The sequence below is a fragment of the Diabrotica virgifera genome, chromosome 2 (assembly GCF_917563875.1).
Source record: "Diabrotica virgifera virgifera chromosome 2, PGI_DIABVI_V3a".
NCBI lineage: Eukaryota > Metazoa > Arthropoda > Insecta > Coleoptera > Chrysomelidae > Diabrotica > Diabrotica virgifera.
In genome coordinates this window covers 248,470,167-248,496,176 of record NC_065444.1, presented here as the reverse complement: position 1 = coordinate 248,496,176, position 26,010 = coordinate 248,470,167, and the positions used below count along the sequence as shown (strand labels likewise).

Genomic DNA, 26,010 nt, shown 5'->3' with positions numbered 1-26,010 from the left:
CAGCACTCTCTGATTGGACTAGAATATGGTTCGGCTGTGTTTTCGTTTTGCAACGAAATTGAAATTGGTTATTCATTTTTGATTTACATTTACTCTGTGTGGAGTATGAAGGGAACCATTCTCGTTGGAACTTTACCGCGCTGAGCAGATGGGACATGAATTGTAAATTGTAGAATTCCCTCATCTTCCTTAGTCTCAGCATCCATATGCCTTGCAAATTGTAGAAGCCTCGGAGGTGTAACCAGAGAAGGTTCCCATTGTTTTCAATCTGGTGGGATGTAGAATAGCATTATGTTGTTTTATGTGCCATTAGAGTGAAAACTTAGTCTTTTTGCTAGCAGTTGCCGCTAGGGCATCTATGCCATTTCGTTCGTTGCAATCCGGGACTGCACGCTGGGGTTTGTTTTGGTTGGATCAGGGAGAGCAGCATATGTGCCTCCTGATGAGAGACTAATAAGTTTCGAAACCGGTAGGGGTGCTTGCAGCACTCTCTGATTGGACTAGAATATGGTTCGGCTGTGTTTTCGTTTTGCAACGAAATTGAAAATGGTTATTCATTTTTAATGTCTAATAATATAATAAAAAGTAACAAAAACATTTAAATCTAACAATTCAATCTACCAATGGATCATTATAATATATCAAAGTAGTTGTGTATAATTGATCTGTCTGTATTCAAAAGAAATATTTTCAATTGGTGTTTAAAACTATGTAAATTAACAATGTACCTAATATAGTCCGGAATAGTATTATAGTTTGGGAGCCATGTAAATATACGATTTTTGTGTACTAGTTTTATTCATAAGAGGAACAATAAAATGGTCTCTTTGACGAGTATTATATTGGTGTGTTGGTAGTGCATCTAAACTTTTATTTGAATAAAACTTGATGCCAGAACACAGATAGTATAACTGCCTTACATCCAAAATTTTCATTTCAGTATATAGACTATCAGATGCATGCACTGTACTTCTGGACAAGATTAATTTAAGAAATTTTCTTTGCATAATTTCTAGGGAGGTGATATGTGTTTTAAAAGTTGAACCCCATACTAAAATTCCATATCGCAGATGAGTTTCAACCAATGCAAAATATAAAGTTTTCAAGTGATTGGTAGGTACCAGTTGTTTTAGTTTTCTAAATTTGTACAGTATTACTCTTAATTTATTTATTAAATACTTTATATGTAGATCCCATTTCATGTGGGGGTCTATAATAATCCCTAAATATTTCATTTTCTTTTCAGGTGCAATGGACATTGATTGTGTAATACATAAGTGGTAGATAATTGGTTTTACTTAGGTTGACTGTTAATAATTTATAGTCCAACCATTTTTTAATTTTTAGAAAGTCAATTTCAGCTGTATGTTTTAGTTCTTACCAATTGGTAGCATTGTAGAATATTACGGTGTCATCTGCAAAGCCGATAATGCTTCCAGTAGATTCCAATGAAAATAAACCATTTATATATATGTTAAACAGGATAGGTCCAAGTATTGAACCTTGTGGTACTCCATAATCAATAATACGTGGACTACTCTCTACATCGCTTATTTTTACAGTTTGTTGTCTGTTAGTTAGATAACTATCAAACAGTTTTAGTGATTTATTTCGTATACCAATATCTTCCATAGATTGCAAAAGTAAATGATGACTAACTGTGTCAAAAGCTTTTGATAGATCTATAAATATGCACAAACACGGCTTACTTTCATTCAGAGATTTATTTATTTTTGAGGTTAGTGAAAGAATGGCATCTTGTGTGGATGTATTTTCCCTAAAACCAAATTGTTTTTCTGAAAGTATTTTGTACTTTCCTAGGTAAGATACTAATCTAGTTTTGATTACATTTTCAAATATTTTTGAAATGTGGGTAATGAGAGATATAGGTCAATAGTTATTCATATCAGTCGAGTTTCCTTTTTTATATACTGGAGTCACAATAGCATGCTTAAAAGCTGAAGGATAAATAGAACTGTCCACACATTTATTCAGTATGTATGTCAAAGGTTCAGTGATATAATCAGAAATACTTTTAATTGTTTCTGCTTTTATATTGTCAATACCGACTGCTTTACCATTTTTTAATCCGAATATTATATTTTTTATTTCATCACTTGCAATCGGTGCAAATACAAAAGAATTAGAGACAGTATGTCTGTTAGAAATGTATTCATGATCTTGATGTATTTTAGTTGCTAGTTTTTTACCGATTTCACTAAAATGTTTATTGAATCCATTAGTAATATCCAACTTTTCGCTTAATAATTTGTTTGTGTTTGCTTGCTTTATACTGTCAATTCCTTCATCTCGTTTTTTCGTCTTGGTAATTTGTTGTACCACTTTCCATAGACTTTGACAGTTGCCTTCGTTGCTCTCAATTTGCTGTTGGTAATATCGAAATTTTGCTTTTTGTATTAGCGAAGTTAATTTATTTCTGTATATTTTGTATCTGTTTTTTAGAATAATGTTATTTGGGTCGTTATGAAGTTCAGTATACATTTTATTTTTTTTATTTACAGAAATTAGCAGTGCGCTTGTTATCCAAGGAGCGATTTTATCACGTTTCCTTCTTAGCTGTTTTTTCTCACTACACGCTTCCAGGTTATGTTTCAAGATTCTTATAAATGTATTCGTCGCAACTTCTGTGTCCTGTAAAGAATATATTGAATCCCATTTAGTATTTTGAAATGTATAAGTTAACTTTGTTGCATTAATAACATTTCTGAATTTTCGAGCGTTTTTTTGTATGCTTCCACCAGTTACTAATTGTAGAATTGTTATATAATGATCAGTAACTGAAGATTTCAAGACTAGTGGCAAAACGTAGTCCAAATTGTTAACTTCTGTTTTCAAAAAAATATGATCTAAACATGACTTGCTGCTGGCCTGAACCCTAGTAGGTTCATTTATTGTTGAGATATAGCCAAACTCACTTAAAATATTTAAGTACTCGGCAGTGTAGTTATCATCAGGTTGCAACAAGTCAATGTTTATATCTCCCACAAATACAGCATACTCATCTGAATCAGTCTCAGTCTTTTCTAGAAACTCATACAAACTGTGATTAAAATCATTTAAGTTAGTACTGGGTGATCTGTACAAAGCAGTCACTTTAATTAATTGACGATTTTCTATTTTATCTGAATTTGCAACAAATTTATATTATTATAAAAAGGAAGTATTTCAAATTTGTACTTTAAAGATGTTTTATGTATATAACAACACCATCGTTTTGATTGTAATGGCTCTCACTATATATGACATCATATCCCGGAACATTAAATACATTTATATCAATTATTTCCCATGTTTCACTTAAGATTATACAGTCAATATCAGAATTAATACTTAACTTATTGTTACAGTTGTGCTACCTATTTGGCCACGTGCAGTCGTATTAAAAATTGTGAACAATATTTTGAGTTTTATAGATAATACTATTGAGCGTCTTGTGAGTAAAATTTATATTTTTGCGATTAGATAAGCATTTTGTGTTTTTTGTAAGTGGTGGTCATGAGTGGTGGTTATTTTATTTGTAAGAAACCTCTAGGGAAAATTATTTGTCAGTGGGAAAGTCGACCCATCTTTACTCATTGTTGTCGGCGAACGTTTTTCGTCTCTTTATATGGCGGAAATAAAGACGATTCTCAGGAATTCCTGAAATACAAACGATTCGCTAAAACAGTGACAAAAATGCATTTAATCCCTTCTCACTTCCTCCAACACAAGATGAGGCCCGTATCCACAGACTCCGACTGTATCATCAGATTAAGTGATGGCTCAGTAAACATTGTGATCCAGAAGATTGGGGCTGGAAAAAGCATGGAAAATTTTGGATACCAATCCAAAGTTTCAAGCCTCCAGTACCCCAGAGCTTATTAAATTCATCTTTTGCAGATGCAATGGAAACTGGAAGTGCATGTGGTTGCCAAAAAGCAGACCTCAAATGTTCAGCAGTGTGCCTCCATTGTGGTGGTGAAAGTTGCAGCAACATCGTGGACATATCGACATTAATTAATTATTGAAGAAAATGAATTGGAAGTGAATTACCGACAATGACGCCAACTCTAACTCTCATTATACCACAAAAATTCATCTCGGATACTCATTCAGATCTTGACTCGCAGCCTGGACCATAGAAAAAAATGAAAAAATAATAACTACAATAGATCTTTTTCAACATATAATAATAAATAATGTTATTTTGTCTAGAAATTGTCCGTGAATTAGGCCTCTTGGGGATACCACACAAAAAACGCGCCTCCAGACTCCACCTCATAGGTGGCCGGGAAAAGGGTCAAAAATGGCTTAATCATAATAAATCAATATATAGATAGAAAAGTAAACCTAAGGTTTTGATTTTATTGTATTCCTATAAGAATTCGAGAATCTGGTCAAGTTTGGAGCGGTGTAAAACCTAGATAAATAAATAAAATGAAACAACTTTATAGTGGAAATTATTCTTTGAAAATCCTCTATAAAATCGCTATGATGTTATTTTATTGTGAAATGAACGGAAAAAAGTTATAACCTCCAAAAGAAACTTACTACAAAATTTTCTCTTATTTTTGTTTATAACTTTTTTGTTGGTTACTTGACGTTAAAAAGTAATAGAAATAGATATAAAATTGTAAAAACTTAAATTTGCTACATTTTACATGTAATTAAATGTTCTGTAGGGTTGCTAGTTTAGGAGATACAGCGCGAAAGCCCTTTGCACCTCTTTTTCCAAGATGGCGGCCGGGGGACAAGGGTGGCGACCCCAAAAACTTGAACTCAAGCTTCTACTGAACCCCCTACACATTAAAAAAATAAAATTGACTCCTCTAAGAAATGCAACCCGAAGTGTAACATTTCAATGGACTATTTGAGAACTTTTTTATATTTTTTCTATAGGTACTTTTTAACACCGTCAATGTAATTCTTTGTCTATGGTTACACTGTTTGTGTACTGTGTCTATAAATAAACAAACAAACACTGCCTATTTGCTACATTTTCTGCATAAATAATTTCTACTAAGTCGCATGAAATCAAAAAATCAAAGCAATAAGAAATATGAAAAAGAAAAAATATTAATATTTAGGCTGTCTTGGGTGGGAGGGGATAAATATATTTCTACACACATAATATGAATGCAGGCGGGCCCCAATTTTCTTTCGAGTGTTTTTATATTACATCAGAAAAAAATATAACGCAAAATTAAAGAAAATAAAATGTTAATTGTGCTTTGCCCCTCCGCCAACATAAGATATACAGTAATAATTGTCCTAACTAGAGGGGTTGAATTTGTCTGTCAATACATTAAGTTTCATGTCATTTAATATATTTTTATATGTCAACAATTTTTTTCTTTAATTTTGGACCTTGTTGGCAGAGGGGGAAATTCCCCTAAACCCCTCGTAGATCCGCCACTGCGTCAAACTAAAAAATGATCTATTTCACCACTATTACCAAAAGTGTTGTAGCCCTACACCACTGGATAGCATACCTATACCAGTGCTGCCGTTCTAGTACAATTGTACTATTTCTAGTACATTTTTAGCGAGTGAGTACGAAAGTACATTTTGTAAATTATCCACCCATTTCTAGTACATTTATTACACAATCTATTTTCTTCACTTTATACAGATACCAACCAATAAGGGAGATGTATTATGTATTTGGTGATTTTTCTAGTGACTTTTTTGGTTATTGTGTTGGTTGTGTGAACTGTCTTTTTAGTTATCTCGCACTCTGTTTTTAGTTTACACCACACCAGTGTTCTCAGACCTCCTGAAATTTCAGGAGACCTACTGATGGCGACACTCGCCTACTGATCTACTGATGGCGTCCTTAAACCTCCTGATGAAGTGATGAAATTCTGAAAATCATCTGGTTTTGTTCCAACTCGATACAAAACCGTTCTTGAATGATTACGAGGATGCGCAGTAACGAAAAATGTGTTACTGCGCAGCATTATTCGCCATTGCGCATGCGCGTAACGATTCAAGAACGGTTTTGTATGGAGTTTGAATTTTTCAGAATTTTATCCTATTTTATTTTTTTTTATTTTTATGCTTTAGCCGCCATCTAGCGTTGCCACAGCCGTCCCTTACAGATTTTATAGAGTTGCATTTCCCCCAAAAGTCAACAGATGGTACTTAATCAGCTATTTTCTGTGTATAGGGCTTTTCATCGACTGTCATTTGTTTCGAGCTTCTGTCATGTGTCACATAATATTAATATATCTACGCCATACGTCTTTGGTTTGTATCATTGGTATATATCAATAACGTATGACGTAGATATATTAATATTATGTGACACATGACAGAAGCTCGAAACAAATGACTGTGAATGAAAAGCCCTATTGTACAACAACTGATTCTACTGATTTTTCGTGGCGACATCTAGTTGCCTATCTATAAACGTAAAGACTGAAACTACAGAATTCTACCAATTTTTGAGGCGAGCGAGTCTCCTGAAATCTCCTGATCGTTCGTGGCGACACCTCCTGATCCTCAAAAAAGTCATCTGGGAACACTGCACCACACACAGATCACTTAACTCTCTGAGGAGGTAGGTGATCTGTGGTTTACACTTTATTACACCTGCCGTTGTGCCGTTTGTGTCTTGGCTCCTCCATGTTTATTGTGGTTTATGTTTATAAACAAAAAATAGTCTAGCCGCGTTAATTAGTCAATATTATACAAGAAATATTTTAAGTATTTGATTTAATACTCGACTAGTATTTGTTTCTTAACTTTCATCTAAAAATGTAGATATTTTTTTATCAGAACTTACACTTCTTGTTTTCTATATTTTTAGAGTGAGAATAAGTATTTAAAGTTTCAGTTATGTTGTTTTAATGTAAATATAAACTACAGTAAAACCTGTGTTACCGGCCACCTGTACTAAAACGGCCAGTTAAAAAATTCCACAAACCAATTATATTATGTAGACTACAAAAACTGGCAATACCGGCCAACAGTCCTTTCATTTTTAGTGACCGTTACTGACAGGTTTTACGTTTTACTGTATATTATATAAGTAAAAAATAAAACTAGTTTTTGTTGTTTTCTTTGTCTTTTATTTTGACATCTTCTTCTTCTCTTCATTTGAATGGCCTTAGCTGCCAGGGCTATCCGGCCATATTTTGACATCTAACAAAATAACCTGTCATCTGTCATTTCTTCTTTTTTTGGGTTGTTATCTGTCATTTTTTTTCTTTCCTGAGCTGTCAAGTGTCATTTTTCCGTCGTTGGCGACAGTGAGTACAATCTAGTACATTTTATGAAGAATTCTAGTACATTCCTAAATTTTTCAGCGGCAGCACTGACCTATACCAGATGTTGCAACATATTGACACAATACACTTTTATGAAGTATGTAAATAAACAGACGAATTTTAATTGATCATCATAATAATTGAAATTGAAGTATGTGTAAATAAAAATTGTACTACATACCAGCATATGACTTCTCCTTTATGATACTCCATAATAAATATAACATTGCAAGGGTGTGCGACGCATCACCAGCTATTATAAAGACATTCATGTCTTCAAATTCGGAAAACAAAAACATATCTGAATGGACTAAATAAATAACTAATAGAGAGCAAGCAGCAAGCATACACATGCACAGCACAATCAACGTTCTAACTTATTCAAGACTTCGAGATTCAACATTATTCGACATTCGACTCTTCGACTGATCAGCAGTGACCACTCTGTTTGAAACATTTGAAAGTTTCCAAGAAAGATTCTCGAACTCTCTAAAATAGCGGACCAAACATTTATCTACTTACTTCGGTGAGAATTATCGTAATATTTAGTTGGATTACTACCTTGTACTCAGTAATAACAAAACATGCTGGGGTTTTCCGTCATAATTAGGTTTTTGTATTTTTTTTACATTCTGTATTTATCGAAAAACTAATTACCATAGCGATAACTGATATTTTGTCAACTAACATTGGAAAGAAATTTAACTGTAATTTAGTCAATGGCCAATGGCGTAGTCAAATAATTTGTAGTCCTACATGTACCTAGGTACTTTTATAGATATACAGGATGTAATCGAAAAATACACTTTTCAAGCAATAAATAGCGAAATCTAAAATTAGAGAAACTGTCTCTAAGAATTACTCTGAAATTAGAGGAAAATTAGATGGACTGTGTGGTGTGTGTGAAAATGCAAAAGAACTTACAAGTGTGCGGAAACCAAACTGCGTAGGTACCTATATATAATCTAGGCTTGGGGCTTCCGTCTAATTTCTTTGTGAACGACTTTAACCTTCATAAACACGAGATATAAAACTTATGATTAACTATTTAGATGGGAAATAAGCCACAATTAAATTGAAAAAATAATTTTATTAACGTTTCGACGCCCAAATCGGGTGTCGTTGTCAAAATACAAAATACTAGCGGGATAGTATCACGAGGTTTTTTTCCTGGTTTTCCCTCGTGATTTACTATGGAATCTCTAACGCGAGAATTTTACTGTCATCGTTGCATTTGGTTGTCTTTTTAAAGACAGATCACATTGATCACTTGAGTTAGGATTGATTTCATGTAATCGAATGAACTATCTTTTAGTCGAAACGTTAATAAAATTATTTTTTCAATTTAATTGTGGCTTATTTCCCATCTAAATAGTTAATCATAAAAATGCCACAAGGGGATGTTAATGCCCTCCAAGTCTTATAACAGGGTCGGAGATGTAAAGCATCTCTGAAGTTGAAGTAAGCCTTTATGTCCCATATTCCATATTGTAAGTTTCTGCATATACAGTCGTGTCCGCAAATGGGTTAAATGGCTAAGGATGCACACGCCAAACACGAGCAGTACACCGCAATCACCGCTCACCTACGATCGTTTAACGATGATTGTAAGGGCTGTTACACATTATAAGAATTTTGAACGTGCGAGGGTTTTCTCGTGCGGTAGTTTTGACGCACCTATCCTTTTCACACAATAAGAATTGAGTCGCACGAAGACATTTTGCTGTGTTGTTTGGTATATTATTTTTATTTACACTTTGTGGCTGAGGTAGGTACATGATACGATGTCTGATATGTATCATTACGATGTATCATTACAAATGAGTATTTTTTGTCCATACTTTTGTCCTAATGTACTGTAATGCGTATTTAATTCATTTGCAATTTCTATTTTGTCAGTTATTATTTCTTATGTTTTTAATTAAAAGTCTTAATTTGTTTCTATAATCGTTGTTCTACTAAGTTATTTGTGGGATCTTGGATTAGCTCATCTAATTAACTCATACATTATATGTAATAAACTATTCTAAATGGGAAATATGCCACAATTGAACTAAAAAAAAGATTTTATTAACGTTTTTAGTTAAATTGTGGCTTATTTCCCATTTAGAATAGTATATTACAAAAATTCCACAAGGATACAGCTTCAGAACATTACAATCTATGTTTTTCATGTACAGAATTTAAAAGACCCTCTGTCATCCACTCATTTTTAAATGTTGTTCCCCTCGTTTTAAATGTGGTTTTTAGATAATTTCACACAAGACGTGACGGTCACTCTACTCTTAAGGGCGGATCCAGGGATGGGGCCATGGCCCCCTCCGAGAATGTAAAAAAATATATAAATTTAAATATTTGCAGTTGAAATGTTTTTAGTTTTAAACACATATGTATTTATAAAACACAGGATAAATAGGTCTTCTGGACTAGAATTGACCAAAAGCAGTAACGGAAGCTTCAAGAATGACATACCTAGGATGTTTTGTAAATTAAAATGTTGATAATTTTACAGAGGGCCGATTTTTAGAACGACCTTGGCAGCCATTAAAATAGTATCAATTTCCACATTTTGTACACATACAGAATAAAAAAGAAAAGAAGCGTTACTTGGGTCACCAGCACTGAGAACAAAGAAGTTGGTTGGTACTTTCGCATAATCAAAAGGGATTATTTTGCAAGTATTGCGTTTTATTTTTCTAATAAAAAATTAGATCACAATAAAGGGATGACAGCCCAAAGCCTTGTCACTAAACCTTTATCATCTTTTGGCAAGCTCACGGGAAAAGACGGAGGCATACAAACCCATGAAAAAAACATCATACCACAAGGAGTTCGTTCAGGTTGGGCTGGATTTTCTACGAAGTTATCGCAACCTGCAAAAGTCATTAACCAGAAAAACTCTCAGAGGTCTAAAGAGATACAAAAAAATTGAGAAAGACTACGATTAATAGTAGAGCCTATAGGGTTCTTAGGTCGACAAAATATTCCTCTAAGAGGTCATCGTGATAATGGTCTTCTGCTTCTGGACGAAGATGTTGGACCTAGCAACGAGGGGAATTGTTAAGGTTTAAAATCGCATCAGATCAGACTCTTAAACAACACCTATCCACAGCATCTTCCTGAGCGACATACAATCAGTAGCACCATTTAAAATAAATTGATAACATGTGAACAAATAATTGAACAAATAATGAATCAGGTTCAAAGTGCAAATTATTACTCTGTCATATTTGCCGAAACGACTGACGTATCCCACATGGAACAGCTTTCTCTAAATTTGAGATACATACACAATAACAAAATTCGTGAAGACTTTGTCAAGTTCATTAACGCTTATGATAACATAAAAATAATTAGTGAAAATCAAGAAAGAAGGGGAAAAGAAGGCCTGACAGGAGAAGCATTGGAAAAATAGTATTAAACTTATTGAAAGAATTGCATTGGATCCGAAGAAATGTGTAGGAATCGGTACTGACTTTAATCATACTTTATTAATGTTACGTTTTGAATGTCTTTATGGCCCTCAAAAGTGTGTGAAGAGTGTCACATAAAAAGTGTCAAATAAAACTCTCGCCATTGCAACAATAATTTTTAAAAATTACCACCAGACCCTCTGGTACTTCCCCCAAAAAAAGGTCATGGCCTCTCCCGAAAATCGGTCCTGGATCCGCCCTTGTCTACTCCAGTCTTCACAGAGTCGTTTACCCTATAAAACTAAATATAATTTCGTAGAATAAAAAGTATAGTTATATTATATGGAGCGAAACCAAATTATAGCGTTGTGGTTACTTTATCGTCGAAGAAAGAGAAATAAGAGGAACCGAATAATTCATTGGGTCCATCCTATTAACACAAAAAGATACGATTTATATATTTTTATATTCACACATATTGATGGAACATCCTCTATACTCAACGTTAATTGCATAACTATGTAAAATAAAGTTTATTATAATATACTTAGCAGTTTTAATTAATTATTGTTGTCATCAGTAACATATAAATAATTTTGCTGTACTTACCAAATGTGTTTTTTTCTTTATCACCTAATTCGTCACATTCACTGTTAAGTGCACGGCATACACCATTCCAAGCATTTCTCGCCAAGTTTCTATCTTTATAATATATTTATATTGTTTTGTCCCAAAGAACAGGTCTCGCTTCAATTAATGTGATTAATATTTCACTATCAATCTGAGACATCATAATATAAAATATATGCACCTACTTCAAACAGCCACAAAGTGTAAATGAAAATAATGTACCAAACAACCAAGGAAACAACCTTCGTGCGACTGAACGACAGTATCATATGAAAGGATGCATTAAGTCCGCTATATTACTGGGTGCGTAAAGACGGCACGGCTGCCGTCTGTTGTTATTAGCGAGGGACGGCATAAACACGGCCACTTCACCGAACGTTCTAACCACCGTCTAGTGAGAAAGGCTGCATATGATGACATAAGCCACCATTGGAATGTCGTCGTGCGTTCTAACCCTCGCACGTTTAAATTCTTATTATGTGAAACAGCGCTAACAGACACTCCAGTAAAAACGTACCTTTAGCGTTAGTCTGGCATTCTTTACTTCACTTAATGTTACTTCAATTCCTTCTTCATTTCATTTCATGTCATTGTTGTTCATGCTCTGTGTCTGTCTTTATGAAATCTGGGTGGTTTTCCCATACTTAGTGAAAATTAATAGTTTAAAAATAAATAACCATTTTCAATTTCGTTGCAAACCGAAAACACAGCCGAACCATATTCTAGTCCCATCAGAGAGTGCTGCAAGCACCCCTACCGGTTTCGAAACTTATTAGTCTCTGAGGCACATATGCTGCTCTCCCCGATCCAACCAAAACAAACCCCAGCGTGCAGTCCCGGATTGCAACGAACGAAATGGCATAGATGCCCTAGCGGCAACTGCTAGCAAAAATACTAAGTTTTCACTCTAATGGCATATAAACCAACATAATGCCATTCTACATCCCACCAGAATGAAAACAATGGGAACCTTCTCTGGTTACACCTCCGAGGCTTCTACAATTTTCAAGCCATACGGATGCTGAGACTAAGGAAGATGAGGGAATTCTACAATTTACAATTCACGTCCCATCTGCTCAGCGCGGTAAAGTTCCAACGAGTTCTATTCTCGTTGGAACTTTACCGCGCTGAGCAGATGGGACGTGAATTGTAAATTGTAGAATTCCCTCATCTTCCTTAGTCTCAGCATCCGTATAACTTGCAAATTGTAGAAGCCTCGGAGGTGTAACCAGAGAAGGTTCCCATTGTTTTCATTCTGGTGGGATGTAGAATGGCATTATGTTCGTTTATATGCCATTAGAGTGAAAACTTAGTATTTTTAATGGTTTAAAGTAGCTACCTAGGACCGGTATTACAGAGTAAAGGGGAAATAGACGGATGCGCATGCAGAAGAATTGGGACTAGATGGACTAAGTTGAAGGAAGCGGGAAATGTGTTGTGTGACAGAAATATTCCAATGAAGCTGAAGGGAAAATTCTATAAAACAGCCATAAGACCGTCTAGGATGTACGGAACTGAATATTGGGCAGTGAAAAAGAAATAAGAACAACGAATGCATGTGGCGGAAATGAAGATGCTTACATGGACAATTGGAGTGACAAAGAAGATAAAAGTAAGAATAACAGATAAAATTAAGTAAGAATGAGGGGAGGTATAAGGATTGGACTAATTAATACCAAAATGAGAGAGCCTAGGTAGTATGGTTATGCTCAACGTCGAGGTGTTAATCACCCAATATAAAGAATAGTTCATCTACTTCTGGGAGGAAGACTTAGGAGGAACTGGAGAAAATGTTTCGACAATATAAGTCTGTAAAGGGGATTAATATTAGTATGGCCCAAGTAAGTCATCTAGGAGGAAGATTTCGTTTTAGAGAACATTTTAGGACATAAGAAGAAAAAATAAACTATTTAATTTGACGTGAGGAAAAATTTTTTTCTGTAATAAACGCCTCATAAACAACAACATTTCTTACGTGAAGATGCATTATTAAGTTAAATGATATCTAGCATAAGGCTTCTGTTTTGCCGAAATTGTTTGACACAGAAATAAAAAACATATATTAATTCTACAATTTTTATTTATATTACATAAGAAAGGTTAACAATTTTCGTAAACTAAAGAATACATTAGTCAGATAATCAATAAAAATCAATAAAAAGCATTGTAGTCTCTGACCTTCCCTAAGAACAAGATAAGATAACAATAAACTTAAGTCACTTTAATATTTTATAACGTCCTATACGACTACAGGCTGGTAAACTTGTTCAGTAATCAAAGGAGCATCTTTTTTGGCAGTTTCAGGTTTTGTAAGACCACCACTGATGAAGAATATATTTTTCCATTTAGTCACATCCTTCTGCTCATATTCGTGACTTGTTATTTTACTGCAGCGCCAAATAATTTCCAGAGCAATGAAGAATAGCATGACATTAACAAAACCAGCTATCTCTGATATAGCATCGAACTGGTTGTGCTTGTTGTATAGGTAGATACCGTTGCAAATGTACATTATTTTGTACAGAACCAAGAAGAATAAATACAAAATCATGGGGCGGGTAATTTTTTTACTCTGGAACATCATGTACATCTGCGGAATCAAAACTACTGCCTCTAAGTAGTGACTGAATGTCCTGAGTACCTTAAAACAAATAAAAAGGAGGTTAGTTAAATCTATAAGGTGTAGGTATTATAATATTCTTATTTCAAAAGTTTCCACAAAAAAGTTTACAAAATACTGTACTATCGGCACAATCTGGCAACCCTGTAAGTTGTGAAGTAAGGCACTAATACGTCAACGCGGATGGCCGATGGCAGATCTCATCTCTTCTACTGACTGTATTGTATTGAGTTCAATAAACCTGAGAAAGTGCAAGAACCCTTTTACTTACTTAACAGAACATGGTGGCAGCTGGTGCACTTTTCCAGATTAACTTAATATTTCAAGTGAAGAGAGAGAAAAATGATTAGTGAAGTTTCACTTTTCCATGTGTAGTGTCTAGGTTATGTACGTTGTGTTGAAATCATACACAAAGCAAAATGGCAATGGCAAATACATATTTAGACGTTAGTAGCGGCTCAACGACAATTAACATGCCTGTTCAGGTAAATCCACCGGAGAAATTTACGTTTTCACAGCCAAATATGTGGCCCCAGTGGCGCAAGAGGTTCCAGCGTTTCATGAGCGTGTCGGGACAAGATCAGAAGCCGGAGAAAGACAAAATTGACATTCTTATGTATATAATGGGAGATGAGGCCGAAGAAATCGTTCTACAGTTTCCGAAAATTCCAGCTACTTATTCGGAGATGTTACAGAGTTTTGAAAATCACTTTATTCCCCGTCGCAACGTAATATTCGAACGGTTTAAGTTTAACTCCCGAATTCAACAAACAGGAGAAGCTATAGAACACTTTATTACCAGTTTACATTCGTTGGCAGAATATTGTGACTACAGCACCCTTAAGGAAGAGCTAATTAGGGATCGCATAGTGGTAGGAATGTCAGATACAAAAACTAGCGAACGTTTGCAACTACAAGGTACTCTGACTTTGAAAGATTGTATTATTGCTGCAAAACAAGCAGAAATGCAGGCAAATCAGACTCGGGAATTGCGTAATGAAAACCGTTATCATCCGACTCAAGAAGTAGCAAAAGTGGGTGTCCAAAATAGAGAACGAGGCAATGTCACCGGATCATTTCAGAAGGCAGACAACATCAGAAGAAAGAATTTCCAGGGAGACACGTGTATGTTTTGTGGTCAGCAATCTCACTCTAGGGAGGTATGTCCTGCTAGAAGGTCTCAGTGTAATAAGTGCAAAAAGTTTGGGCACTGGGCATCAGTTTGTTTATCTGGTAAAGGTCAAAGGGAAAATAAGGTTAGTACTGTAGAAATTGATAATTTTATGATGAATTCAGAGGGTAATAATTTGAATTTTGTCGGCTCTGTTTATATTAATAATATTGAGGCTCGAGAGTGGCTGATTTCTGTGCTTGTGTTTGAGCTGCGGACAAAATTTGAATTTTTAATTGACTCTGGAGCAGATGTTTCATGTATTCCTAGTTCTCTGATGCCTAAAGAGATATTAAAAACTTTATGTAAGCCTTATCAAAAAGTTACTGGTCCATCTGGCATTAAATTGGAGGTAGTAGGAACTCTTCCTGTTACCCTCTGTCATAATAATGACATTTCAAAAACTCAAATGTTTGTTATACAAAATTTATCTAAACCTATTTTAGGAAGGAAATCAATAATAGACTTAAAACTTCTACAATTTCATGAAAATGTTACAGTAAAAAATATAAATAATGTATTTAATCCAGAGGCAGTTTTCAGAAAATTTTCAACAATATTTAATGATATAGGTACATTTAAAACAGAAATGGAAATTAAATTAAAAGACAACATTAAACCCTATGTACAATCAGTCCCTAGAACAGTTCCTATTCCATTACTCCAACCGTTAAAAGAAGAAATTGATAGATTATTAAATCTAAAAATAATTGAACCTGTTGATTATCCTACAGAGTGGGTCAGTCCCATTGTTGTGGTCCAAAAAGGCCAAAAAGTTCGACTCTGTGTGGATTATACCCATTTAAACAAATCTGTTCTTCGTTCATATTTTCCTATAAACAAAGTTGAAAGTATTTTAGCCAGAATAAAAGATAGTAAATATTTCTCAAAACTTGATACTTCTTCTGGATTTTATCAGATTCGTTTAGACCCAGAGTCTCAATCCCTTACCACATTCATAACTCCCTTCGGTAGGTATCTCTTCACTCGAGTTCCCTTCGGTATCACTTGTGCCCCCGAATATTTTTCTATATTGTTAAACAAAATATTAGCTGGTTTGGACGGTGTAATTAGTCACATAGATGATATCTTAATCCATGCTCCAACACTAGAAGAACACAACAAAATTCTGGATGAAGTATTATCCAGAATACAAGCTGAAGGTATAGCTCTAAATAAAGATAAATGTGTGATTGCTGTTCAAAAACTCCAGTATTTAGGTCACGAAATCTCAAATGAAGGAGTGTCAATTGCACCTGAAAGGATTTCAGCATTTGTTAACTTTCCAGAACCGACTAATAAAACAGAATTACTACAGTTTTTAGGTATGATAAATTTTTCATGTAGATTTATACCTAATCGCTCTGAAATCCTAGAGCCCCTTACGTCATTACTGAAAAAGAGTGTCACATTTATCTGGGACAGTCCGCAGAAACAAGCCTTTGTAAGAGTTAAGGAATTACTACAAAAAAGTCCATGTTTAGCTTACTTTGACCCTACCAAACAGATAGCAGTTTCAGCGGATGCCTCATCATTTGGATTGGGAGCATGTTTGATTCAGTTTAATGAGGGTAAAAAGGAAATTGTTGCCTATGCTTCTCGTTTGCTTTCTTCCACTGAAAAAAGATATGCCCAAATAGAGCGGGAAGCCCTAGCTCTGACATGGGCTGCTGATAAGTTTCAAGAATATATCACTGGGATACCGATTGTTTTAGAGACTGACCACAAACCGTTGGTCCAAGTACTAAAATCAAAACCGATCGATGAGCTCACACCTCGCTTGCAAAGACTCAGAATTAGATTGATGAGATATAATTATGAGGTTCATTATACTCCAGGCAAAGAGCTGGTTGTAGCGGATGCTCTTTCACGTCGGTTCGATGAGAGTAGCAGTGACCCAATTGAAGACGAATTAGCAAGCGAAGTAGAAGCTCATGTTCATCTTATAGTTAGTTCGGTTCAAGTAAAGCCGTATTTTATTGAAGAAATTAAGGAAGAACAGAGAAAAGATCCCATTTGTTTAAAACTAAAGGTAGACTTCCGCACCAAGCGACCGAGACAGGAGACCGCGACAGGCGACAGATAGGCGAGGTCTCCCCACGACTGCTCTCATGCAATTATATCAGGGTAGTTCTGCAGCCCGCGACCGAGACCAGCGACCAACTATCGTCTATTCGCGACCTATCTGTCGCCTGTCGCGGTCTCCTGTCTCGGTCGCTTGGTGCGGAAGTCTACCTTAAGAGAATATTGTACGTCGGGTTGGCCTGAACAAAATAAATTAGAGGAATGCTTAAAGCCTTATTATAATTATAGGTTGGAGTTGTCTTTTAGCGATAATCTATTATTGAGAAATTTCCGATTATTTATCCCTAGATGTCTACAATTTCGGTGTTTAGAATATCTCCACCAAGGTCATTTAGGGATTGTAAAATGTAGAGCGAGAGCAAAAGCTTCAATATGGTGGTTGGGCCTATCCACTCAGATCGAAAATTTAGTTAGAAATTGTCCTATATGTATAGAACATAGAACAAATCCGGTAGAGCCCCTTATAAGGGATCCTTTTCCTGAGCGCCCATGGCAGAAAGTTTCTTTGGACCTTTTTAAACATAACTGCTGGTACTTAATTGTTACTGACTATTATTCCCGTTTCTTTGAGATATTTAAATTAACCACTATGACTGAATTGGTAATAATATCCAAACTTAAAGAACTTTTTAGTCGGTATGGGATTCCAGAGATAGTGCGTTCAGATAATGGGCCTCAATTCAGTACTCAATTTAGAATATTTGCTTCTCAATATGATTTCAGACATATTACTAGTAGCCCTTATTTCTCTCAATCCAATGGATGCATAGAGGCTGCAGTTAAAATAGCAAAAAATCTCCTTAAGAAAAATGAAGACCTTAGTCTAGCTTTATTAGCTTATCGTACCACACCCCTTGAATGTGGATTTTCGCCTTCCGAACTACTAATGAATCGTAAATTGAGATCTCCCTTACCCGTAATTCCAGAATTGTTAAATAATCCCGTTAATACTGATTCGGTGGTAGAAAGAGAGAATAGAGCGAAAGAAAAATCAGCCTTCCAGTTTAATAAAAGACATAGGGCCAGGACTTTGTCAGATTTATCTATAGGAGACAGTGTTTGGGTAATTGATTTGAGGTTGTACGGAAAAATTTCATCCATTTTAAACGAACCAAGATCTTATATAGTAAAAACCAAGTCTGGAAATTACAGACGAAACCGTCATGACCTCATTCCAGCACCATACTACTTTGAACCTGAATTTACTCCAGCACTGCCTCTGCCCACTTCTGATTCTAATTTTAATAGTAAAGAAGGTAGGTGGGAAGATTGTGCGAGTCGGAAGGATTGTGCGGGAAACAGTGAGTTGTGTAATGATAACAATATTGTGCTAACAGTTCCAAATACAGAAAATAACTGTTCTAATATGGAACAGGATTCTTCTCGTCTGAAAAGGATATCTCGACGGCCAGCTTATCTGAAAGATTATTTAATTTCATGAAAATTTGTTTTTGTAAAGAGGGAGATGTACTATCGGCACAATCTGGCAACCCTGTAAGTTGTGAAGTAAGGCACTAATACGTCAACGCGGATGGCCGATGGCAGATCTCATCTCTTCTACTGACTGTATTGTATTGAGTTCAATAAACCTGAGAAAGTGCAAGAACCCTTTTACTTACTTAACAGAACAAATACAAATAAAACAAACCAAGTCACTTGTTTTAACCAGATGTAATTCTACATTACCGGGGGTATAATTTGTTAATTTGTAAATTTAGAAAATTTAAATCCAAATTTGACACATGCTACATTTAAATCCTTCTCCTTCTTTTTCCCTGTTATGAAAAATTTTGTTTGTTTGGCGTATGAATACCTTAATAGAAGTTTTTCACAGAAGAACAGCACAAAAGGCGAAAGAACTGGGTGCAGGAGTGAAATTTTGGTTTGTAGAGAAACATAAAGTAACACTGAGAATGGAGTTAAAGTAATTGCTGGCTGATAGTGAAATAAAAGATAGCATAGCCGAAGTTGTACGAACGAATGATAGAATAATGTCAGTGAAATTTGTAATTGATAAAGAAGTATGGACTGTTGAGTGTGTGTATGTTCCTTAAACAGGCTGGGTGAGAATGAAAAAAAAGATGTCTTAACTTATTTCTAATGTCTTATTTAAAAAAGAAACTTACTTCAATAGCTTCTAAACTGTTATTAACGAACATTGCTAATATCAATGCCCCGGCAACCAGAACTTCGGACCAAAAGAAATCATATTTTCTTTCGTATGTGCTCCTCATTTTGAACGATAGTAAAAACGTGCATACTGAAACAAGCACCAAAGTCACTTCCACTAAAGTGTTGTAATATGATCTGAATACCATGAATGAGTCAAGATATCTGGTGATAAATACTGCGGCGTAGAGGAACTGCGTCTTGGCAGATATACCTAAAAAAGAAGGTGTGAAATATTAATATAAAAGTTTTTAATTAATACGCTGTTAAAATAATATGTAAAGCACAAAAGCATTCCACGTTCCTGTGTATCTGAAGGAGCGAAGGCTCTAGGTCTCAGTCAATGAAAACGCAGCTTTAGCGCAGAAACAGACGAAACACTCTGCAGCGCTACTCTGTGGATCCACAAAGTGGCTTAAACAGGCGATTTTGTAGTTACAATGATTTCGTAATGGACGCCAGATCCTCGTCACTGTGGCGTTTATTACAAAACCATTGGGGCTACAAAATCGCTTGTCTAAACCACTTTGTGGATCCACCCGGTAGCGCTGCAGAGTAGCAGAGTGGCTCGTCTGTTTCGATTCTTTGGGTGGCCAATGCAGTCAGCATGACAAGAAAGAGACGACAAGCATTATAAAATCGTCATTTTACAAAACAGTAATTATATTTTACATTCGTTACGTTCGTCTTTTTAGTAGAAATTGAATTTAATTCATACAAAGTTTTCATTTTAAATAAAAATATTTCTTTACATCTGATAAAGCATCGTGCATTGAACACCATCTAGTACAGCGGTTTCCAACCTTTTTTAGCTTGTGGCGCACTAACTTAAAACTGGCTCAGCCACGGCACACTTGGGTAAATAATCCCTATAATGATAGTGCGTATAATCAAATTTCGCGGCACACCTACAGGTACTTCAGGTCACACTAGTGTGCCGCGACACACTGGTAGGGACCCTCTGATCGAGTAGGACATACTTTTTTGAGAGTAATTTTATGTATTTCATACATACAGTGAGGACGTTTGAGTTGCAATAAATTCATTTTCTAGAGAATGGGCGACTCTGGAGATAAATTACGTATCAGGTCGATTTTCATTTTATAATTTTTTGGCATACATATGATACTAGTGACGTCATCCATCTGGGCGTGATGACGTAATCGATGATTTTTTTAAATAAAAATAGGGGTCGTGTGATAGCTCATTTGAAAGGTTATTCAATTCCCTATTCAATAATATAAACATTAACATAATTATTTATAAAGGGTGCCCAAATTTTTTTTTTAATTAAATTAACTGAGACAAAAAGAAGAATGTATATAATTTATTTAACTCGAAAGACATTTTACTGTTGTCCGAAAACAGGAAAAAATGTTTATTTGATAAATAAATATTGCTTTTCACTTAAATTAAATGTTCAAACTGCTAAGAGGCAGCTTTAATATTGAATTTAAGCGAAAGTAATATTTATTTATCAAATAAACATTTTTTCCTGTTTTCGGACAACAGTAAAATGTATTTCGAATTAAATAAAAATAAAAAAAAATTTTGGACACTCTATGTAAATAATTATGTTAATGTTGATATTATTGAATAGAGAATTAAACAGCCTTTTAAATAAGCTATCACACGACCCCTATCCTTATTTAAAAAAATCATCAATTGAGTCATTACGCCCAGATGGATGACGTCATTAGTATGATATATATACCAAAAAATTATAATTTAAAAATAAAAATCGACCTGATTCGTAATTTATCTCCAGAGTCGCCCATTCTCGAGAAAATGAATTTATTCCAACTCAAACGTCCTCACTGTATATACATAGCCTTCTACAATGAGATAAATCAATTCTATATTCTGTCATACTATCCAAAATTAGAGTTTTAAGCCGTTCTACACTGCAATCAGCTACTGGTATGAACCCCAAAGAGACCCCAAAAAAGATTATGATTTCTTTGGTTACACACTAATTGTTTTCTACTATTGACACGTATCGAAAAACATTGACTTAATAGTGAAATATTGTGAAATAATTTTTTCAATGTTTATAAATTGAATTTTTGTTTCTATATGTCGGGGGCCCCGTATAATTAATACGGTTGATACGGCGGTAGCTACGGCCCTGGTTGAAGTCGAAGATACCTGAACCATTTTTAAATTACGTGCAGAAGGTAATCCTATACTTTTTCATTAGGTTTGACGAAACTTGGGTGATTCAGAGTTCAAAAGCCACAGTGGATAAAAGTGGCAGGGCACAAACGTTCAATATTTGCAGCAGGATTTTTTGGACACAGGATTAAAATAATCTACGTATTGGAAATGATAACGGTTTGTTGAAGATTGTTCTTTCTAGAAAAAAAAACCAGGAGACTACGATGAAGATATGAACAGTGATATTATTGAAGAATATTTTCAGCAGAGCAGATGATGACCTGATTTATGTATGATAAATATATTAGCCTCTGTGGGCCATTTAATACACCAAAGGTTGCAACATATTGCAACACATCTACGGTTTGATGACTTATTTAAAAATGAGGATTTTGGTTAAACGTTGATAATTAAGGGTTTAACAAAAAGGTAGGTCATAAATTAAATCATATTTTCTGGGAAAATAAATAGTTCGAATAAACCTAACTTACATTAGTACATATTTGCACTTAAAAAAATTACAGCCCATTGAAGGTACAAAATGAAAAACGATTTTTTTTCGATTTTTTTAAAACTGTTCGAGATTTTATATTGAAAATAGCCATGTTGCTATCCTATTTGTAAAATAAGATAAAATTGTGTAAGGTAAAATTGTACACCCATAAAAATTTGATGGGGGTTGGGGGTTTTGTTTTCTTAAAGCCCCCTTAATGTTTGTGTATTTTCCAATCAAATTATTATTGTGGTATCATTAGTTAAACACAATGTTTTTAAAACTTTTTTGCCTCGGTACCTTTTCAATAAGCCAGTTTATCAATAAGTATATATTATTCAATATCTCAATAAATATTTTGAGCATTTGTAAAATTCATCACATTTTGTCATTTGCAAGATTATAGAGACCTGGTAATAGTATCAAAATTTATTTATAATTGACCTTTTGTTAGGTTCTCATAAATTTTTATAACATATAAAAAAGAAGCCATGTCTCGATAAAAACTAGCTTTTACCTACCTAGAAAAAGTACTATAACAGCCAAAAAAAGTTCTAAAAATATTGTGTTTGTTTAACTATAATGGTACCCCAATAATAATTTAATTAAAATGTACGCAAACATTTGGGGGAATTAAGAGAACAAAACCTCAATAAAATTTTTATGGGGTAGACAAATTTCAGTGTTATTTTTTTTTAATATGTTTCTGTCATAAGAAAGCCGCATGTCCATTTTCAATAAAAAATCGCTTACAGTTTTCCATAAACCCTTATGGGAAAACATTGATTTTCATTTTGTAATTTCAAATGCTGTAACTTTTTTATGTGCACATTTGTGCAAAGGTAAGTTAGGTTCAAGCAAACTATTTTTGGTCGGAGAATATGTGATTTAATTTATAACCTACCTTTTTGTTACATCCTGTATAAACTGATAATCTACAAGCGAAAAATTAAGTGTATGTGAAATAATACGTGTACTACTTACCAGCATATGACTTTTCCTTTATGATACTGCATAATAAATATAGAATTGCAGAAGTGTGCAGCGAATCACCAATTCTTATAAAGACATTTATTTTTTCAAAGTTCAACATTTTAGATCGGAATGGAACAAAATAAATAACACAAGAAAGCAATCATACACATCTACCGCACAATTGACGTTCTGAACACCTCGTTTTGAAGTTTCAAATTCCAAGTAACATTAGTACCCCAGAACGTATTTTGGTCCGCCATTTTAATTTTAAGAATACAAGAAAGTTAACGGCAATTTAGTACATAGTCAATGGCGTAGGTATTATAATTTTAACATGTAGGTAGGTACCTACCTATATTTTTATAGATATAAAGGGTGCAGCTTTTCATATTACTTACTGTCTCATGGGAAAGAACGAAAAATATACTTTTCATACAATAAAATAGCGAAATTTAAAATTAGAAGAATAGAGAACTTGCAAAAATTTTTAAATATTAAAATGATATTAAAAAACATAAGGTAACATGATCTTAAAACGCTTGCATGCGAAAAAAACAAATATTTTTAACCCGTACGCTAATTACGACGTTTTGAAAATGCTATAAAATTCAAATATCTTAGGAGGCTCTTGAACGTCCTTCTATTGGTTCGACGTCACCGGCCACGGTGAACCGGCGGAAACAACGCGATTAAGGTAGGTATCACGGGTATATTACATTTTAATCGTCTTTAATGAAAAATTCCTAGGTATTATTTATGTTCATCTTATATATTGTAATAAGTAGTTCCCCAATCAGCTTAGTTTTAAACTGAAATTGATAAAGTTGAGTGCTACCTTGTAAAGAGCTTAAAACGCATAATATGACGGACGAGGGTTTTTCAAAAGGTCAATCTGACTAACTTACCTACCGTTGATGTCTTCATCGTGGCAACTTTTATAAAAAGTAGTAAAAGCTATTCTATTGGAGAAATGCGAGGTGTCAAGGCAAATAAGTAAGAGTTATTAATAAGCATGTTTAAACCGTTTATAACAATAGTTTGGTACCATTCTATTATAGTACTTATACGGTTTACCCCGTGGGTTTGATCTACCTACCTCTAATCGAAGGATTTCGTATATCCTGGAAAAGATTACGGTGTAATTTGCATTATAATAAAGATTATATTTTATTGTAATGTGTATTAGTACCTACTGGAGCCTTTCATTATTGTGTTCAAAGCCTTCTGAGAAAAGATTATGGTGATTAGCAGCAACAAAATCCTTCTTTACAAAGTTAATAATACGCATAAATAAGAAGAATCATTATTGTAACTTTACAAGTTAATATCTTTATCGCACCCTCGCGTCCCTCGGTAGACCGCAAGCTATAGTAGAAACCCGACTGTAGACCGCATACTATAGTAGCACCAATACTTTTTAGTTACTCTTACTTTTATTACTAAAAGTTTTGTTTATTTTTAAGTTACTTGTTTCTTCTTTGTTCTTCAACACAAGAAACGAACAAAGAAAGAACTTTCATAAAAAAGAACTTTTTGATACATATGTCAACAAAGATAAAATGTTAATATTTTGCCTGTCACAGAAAAAATCATTTTTTCCACAAGTAAAACAAGATATTTCAACTATATTATTTATCTATGGGCAAACTGCATTAAATGCAATGGCCCACCCCGAACGGACAAACGATACGAGTGGCCTGTGACGTCAGACCACAGGTCTCGCTTTTGAAGTTGTTTAAAACGGAAATTTTAGGCGCGGAACTTTGATTAGATGTTGTACGTACACTATTCATTGTTAAGACGTAATATTTTGAATATAACATTTTAAAACATAAATTAACAATTTTATGCAAAAAAAAATTTTTAGTGCAAGTTATTTAATTAATTTCTTATTTACTCATACTAAATTGAATGAATTTTACTTTTCTTCTTTTGAATTGATTTCTCAAATTTGAAATGACTAACTGTGTTACAAAAATATTGTTCAATAAACAAGTAAACAAATATGGTCTTGATATAAATGACTTTTCTCCATTCAGACAAATGATTTGACTAACCTTTTATTCTTCACTCCCTCGTTTTCTGGATTGCGCTGTCCTTGATTCTCTCAACACGTACTCTCTGGTTGTTGCGAGAAAATCCCCCTCGTCAAAACTGCTTCCAAGAAAAACACACAGGACTTGCTCGAATATCTAGTGCACAAACGGATAATAATCAGCTACTCGTTCTAGACAAAACAAAGGAATCTCCCTCGGACCAGGAAATTAGCTCTTCAACCGGTCGACGATTTGGTTTCAACTTGATTCTGCTCGCAAATGCTGATCACACCAACTCTACACTGATTCTACACTTTTAAAAAACTCGGCTGCCTTCTCTCGATGTTCATTACACACTGACTTTATTTTTCTCTCAAATCCCTACTCTCACATCCATTATCCCTTCTCCCGATATTTTTCGTCCACTAAACAACAACCTCTCTCGAACCATTTATATCTTAAGAAACCCAATATTCTTCCACATAACTTTTTCCAATTTGTCAAATTTCAAGGAAAATCATAATTAGATATTTTCTACTCTCTACTGTTGCAACTAAAATAATACAGTTTGTATACCACATTAAAATACCTTCCCGGAAGGATCTGAAAAACTTTATTGTCCCGTCAACTCTCTCTCTCTCCACTTTCTAATCACCGAAATGTTTTGTTAATGCCCCGTCCATTTCGTCGAATAATTATCACTAATCGTTTTAATTTTTCCGAAACACTTGTTTACTAGTAAAATTAAATTCTAAACAAATTTGGCCATATACAGGGCGATGAAAAACTATCATTTCATGGTCGTTGATATAAATTTAATTTTTTTGAATTTCCTTAAAAAAAAACAATTCCACAACAGTACATATCTTTGAACTTTTAAAATAATAAAAAAAAATAACGGTTTTGATTTTCTCTCATTATGATAATTAGGGATTATAATAATTTCCAGGTATTAGGGAAAGATTAAAATCATTAAATACCCATTAACAT

At 34.3% G+C, this 26,010-nt stretch overlaps 2 protein-coding genes across 3 annotated transcripts in view; one reads left to right on the top strand and one right to left on the bottom strand.

Annotated features, from left to right (window-relative positions):
- The window catches only part of LOC114327306 (ER lumen protein-retaining receptor), a 45,461-nt gene extending 37,726 nt beyond the window's left edge, over nt 1-7,735 (bottom strand). Inside the window, exon 1 of one of the 2 annotated variants that reach the window (XM_028275887.2) lies at nt 7,453-7,735. In XM_028275887.2, the coding sequence (XP_028131688.1) occupies nt 7,453-7,624 (172 nt within the window). In that variant the 5' untranslated portion in view covers nt 7,625-7,735. The remainder of the gene's footprint in view (nt 1-7,452) is intronic. The other variant, XM_050644428.1, reaches the window with a different exon arrangement.
- Nucleotides 7,736-14,353: 6,618 nt separating this feature from the next.
- On the top strand, nt 14,354-21,793 carry LOC126880955 (uncharacterized). Its single transcript, XM_050645036.1, has 2 exons — nt 14,354-15,604; nt 21,719-21,793. The coding sequence occupies exons 1-2, from the start codon at nt 14,354-14,356 to the stop codon at nt 21,791-21,793; spliced, it is 1,326 nt and encodes a 441-aa protein (XP_050500993.1).
- The last annotated feature ends 4,217 nt before the right edge of the window (nt 21,794-26,010 follow it).

Coding starts and splice junctions, on each gene's coding strand:
- LOC126880955 (XM_050645036.1), top strand. CDS start 14,354: ATGGCAATGGCAAATACATATTTAGACGTTAGTAGCGGCTCAACGACA. Junction 15,605..21,718: donor AATTTCATGAAAATGTTACA/GTAAAAAATATA, acceptor TGTTCTTTCTAG/AAAAAAAAACCAGGAGACTA.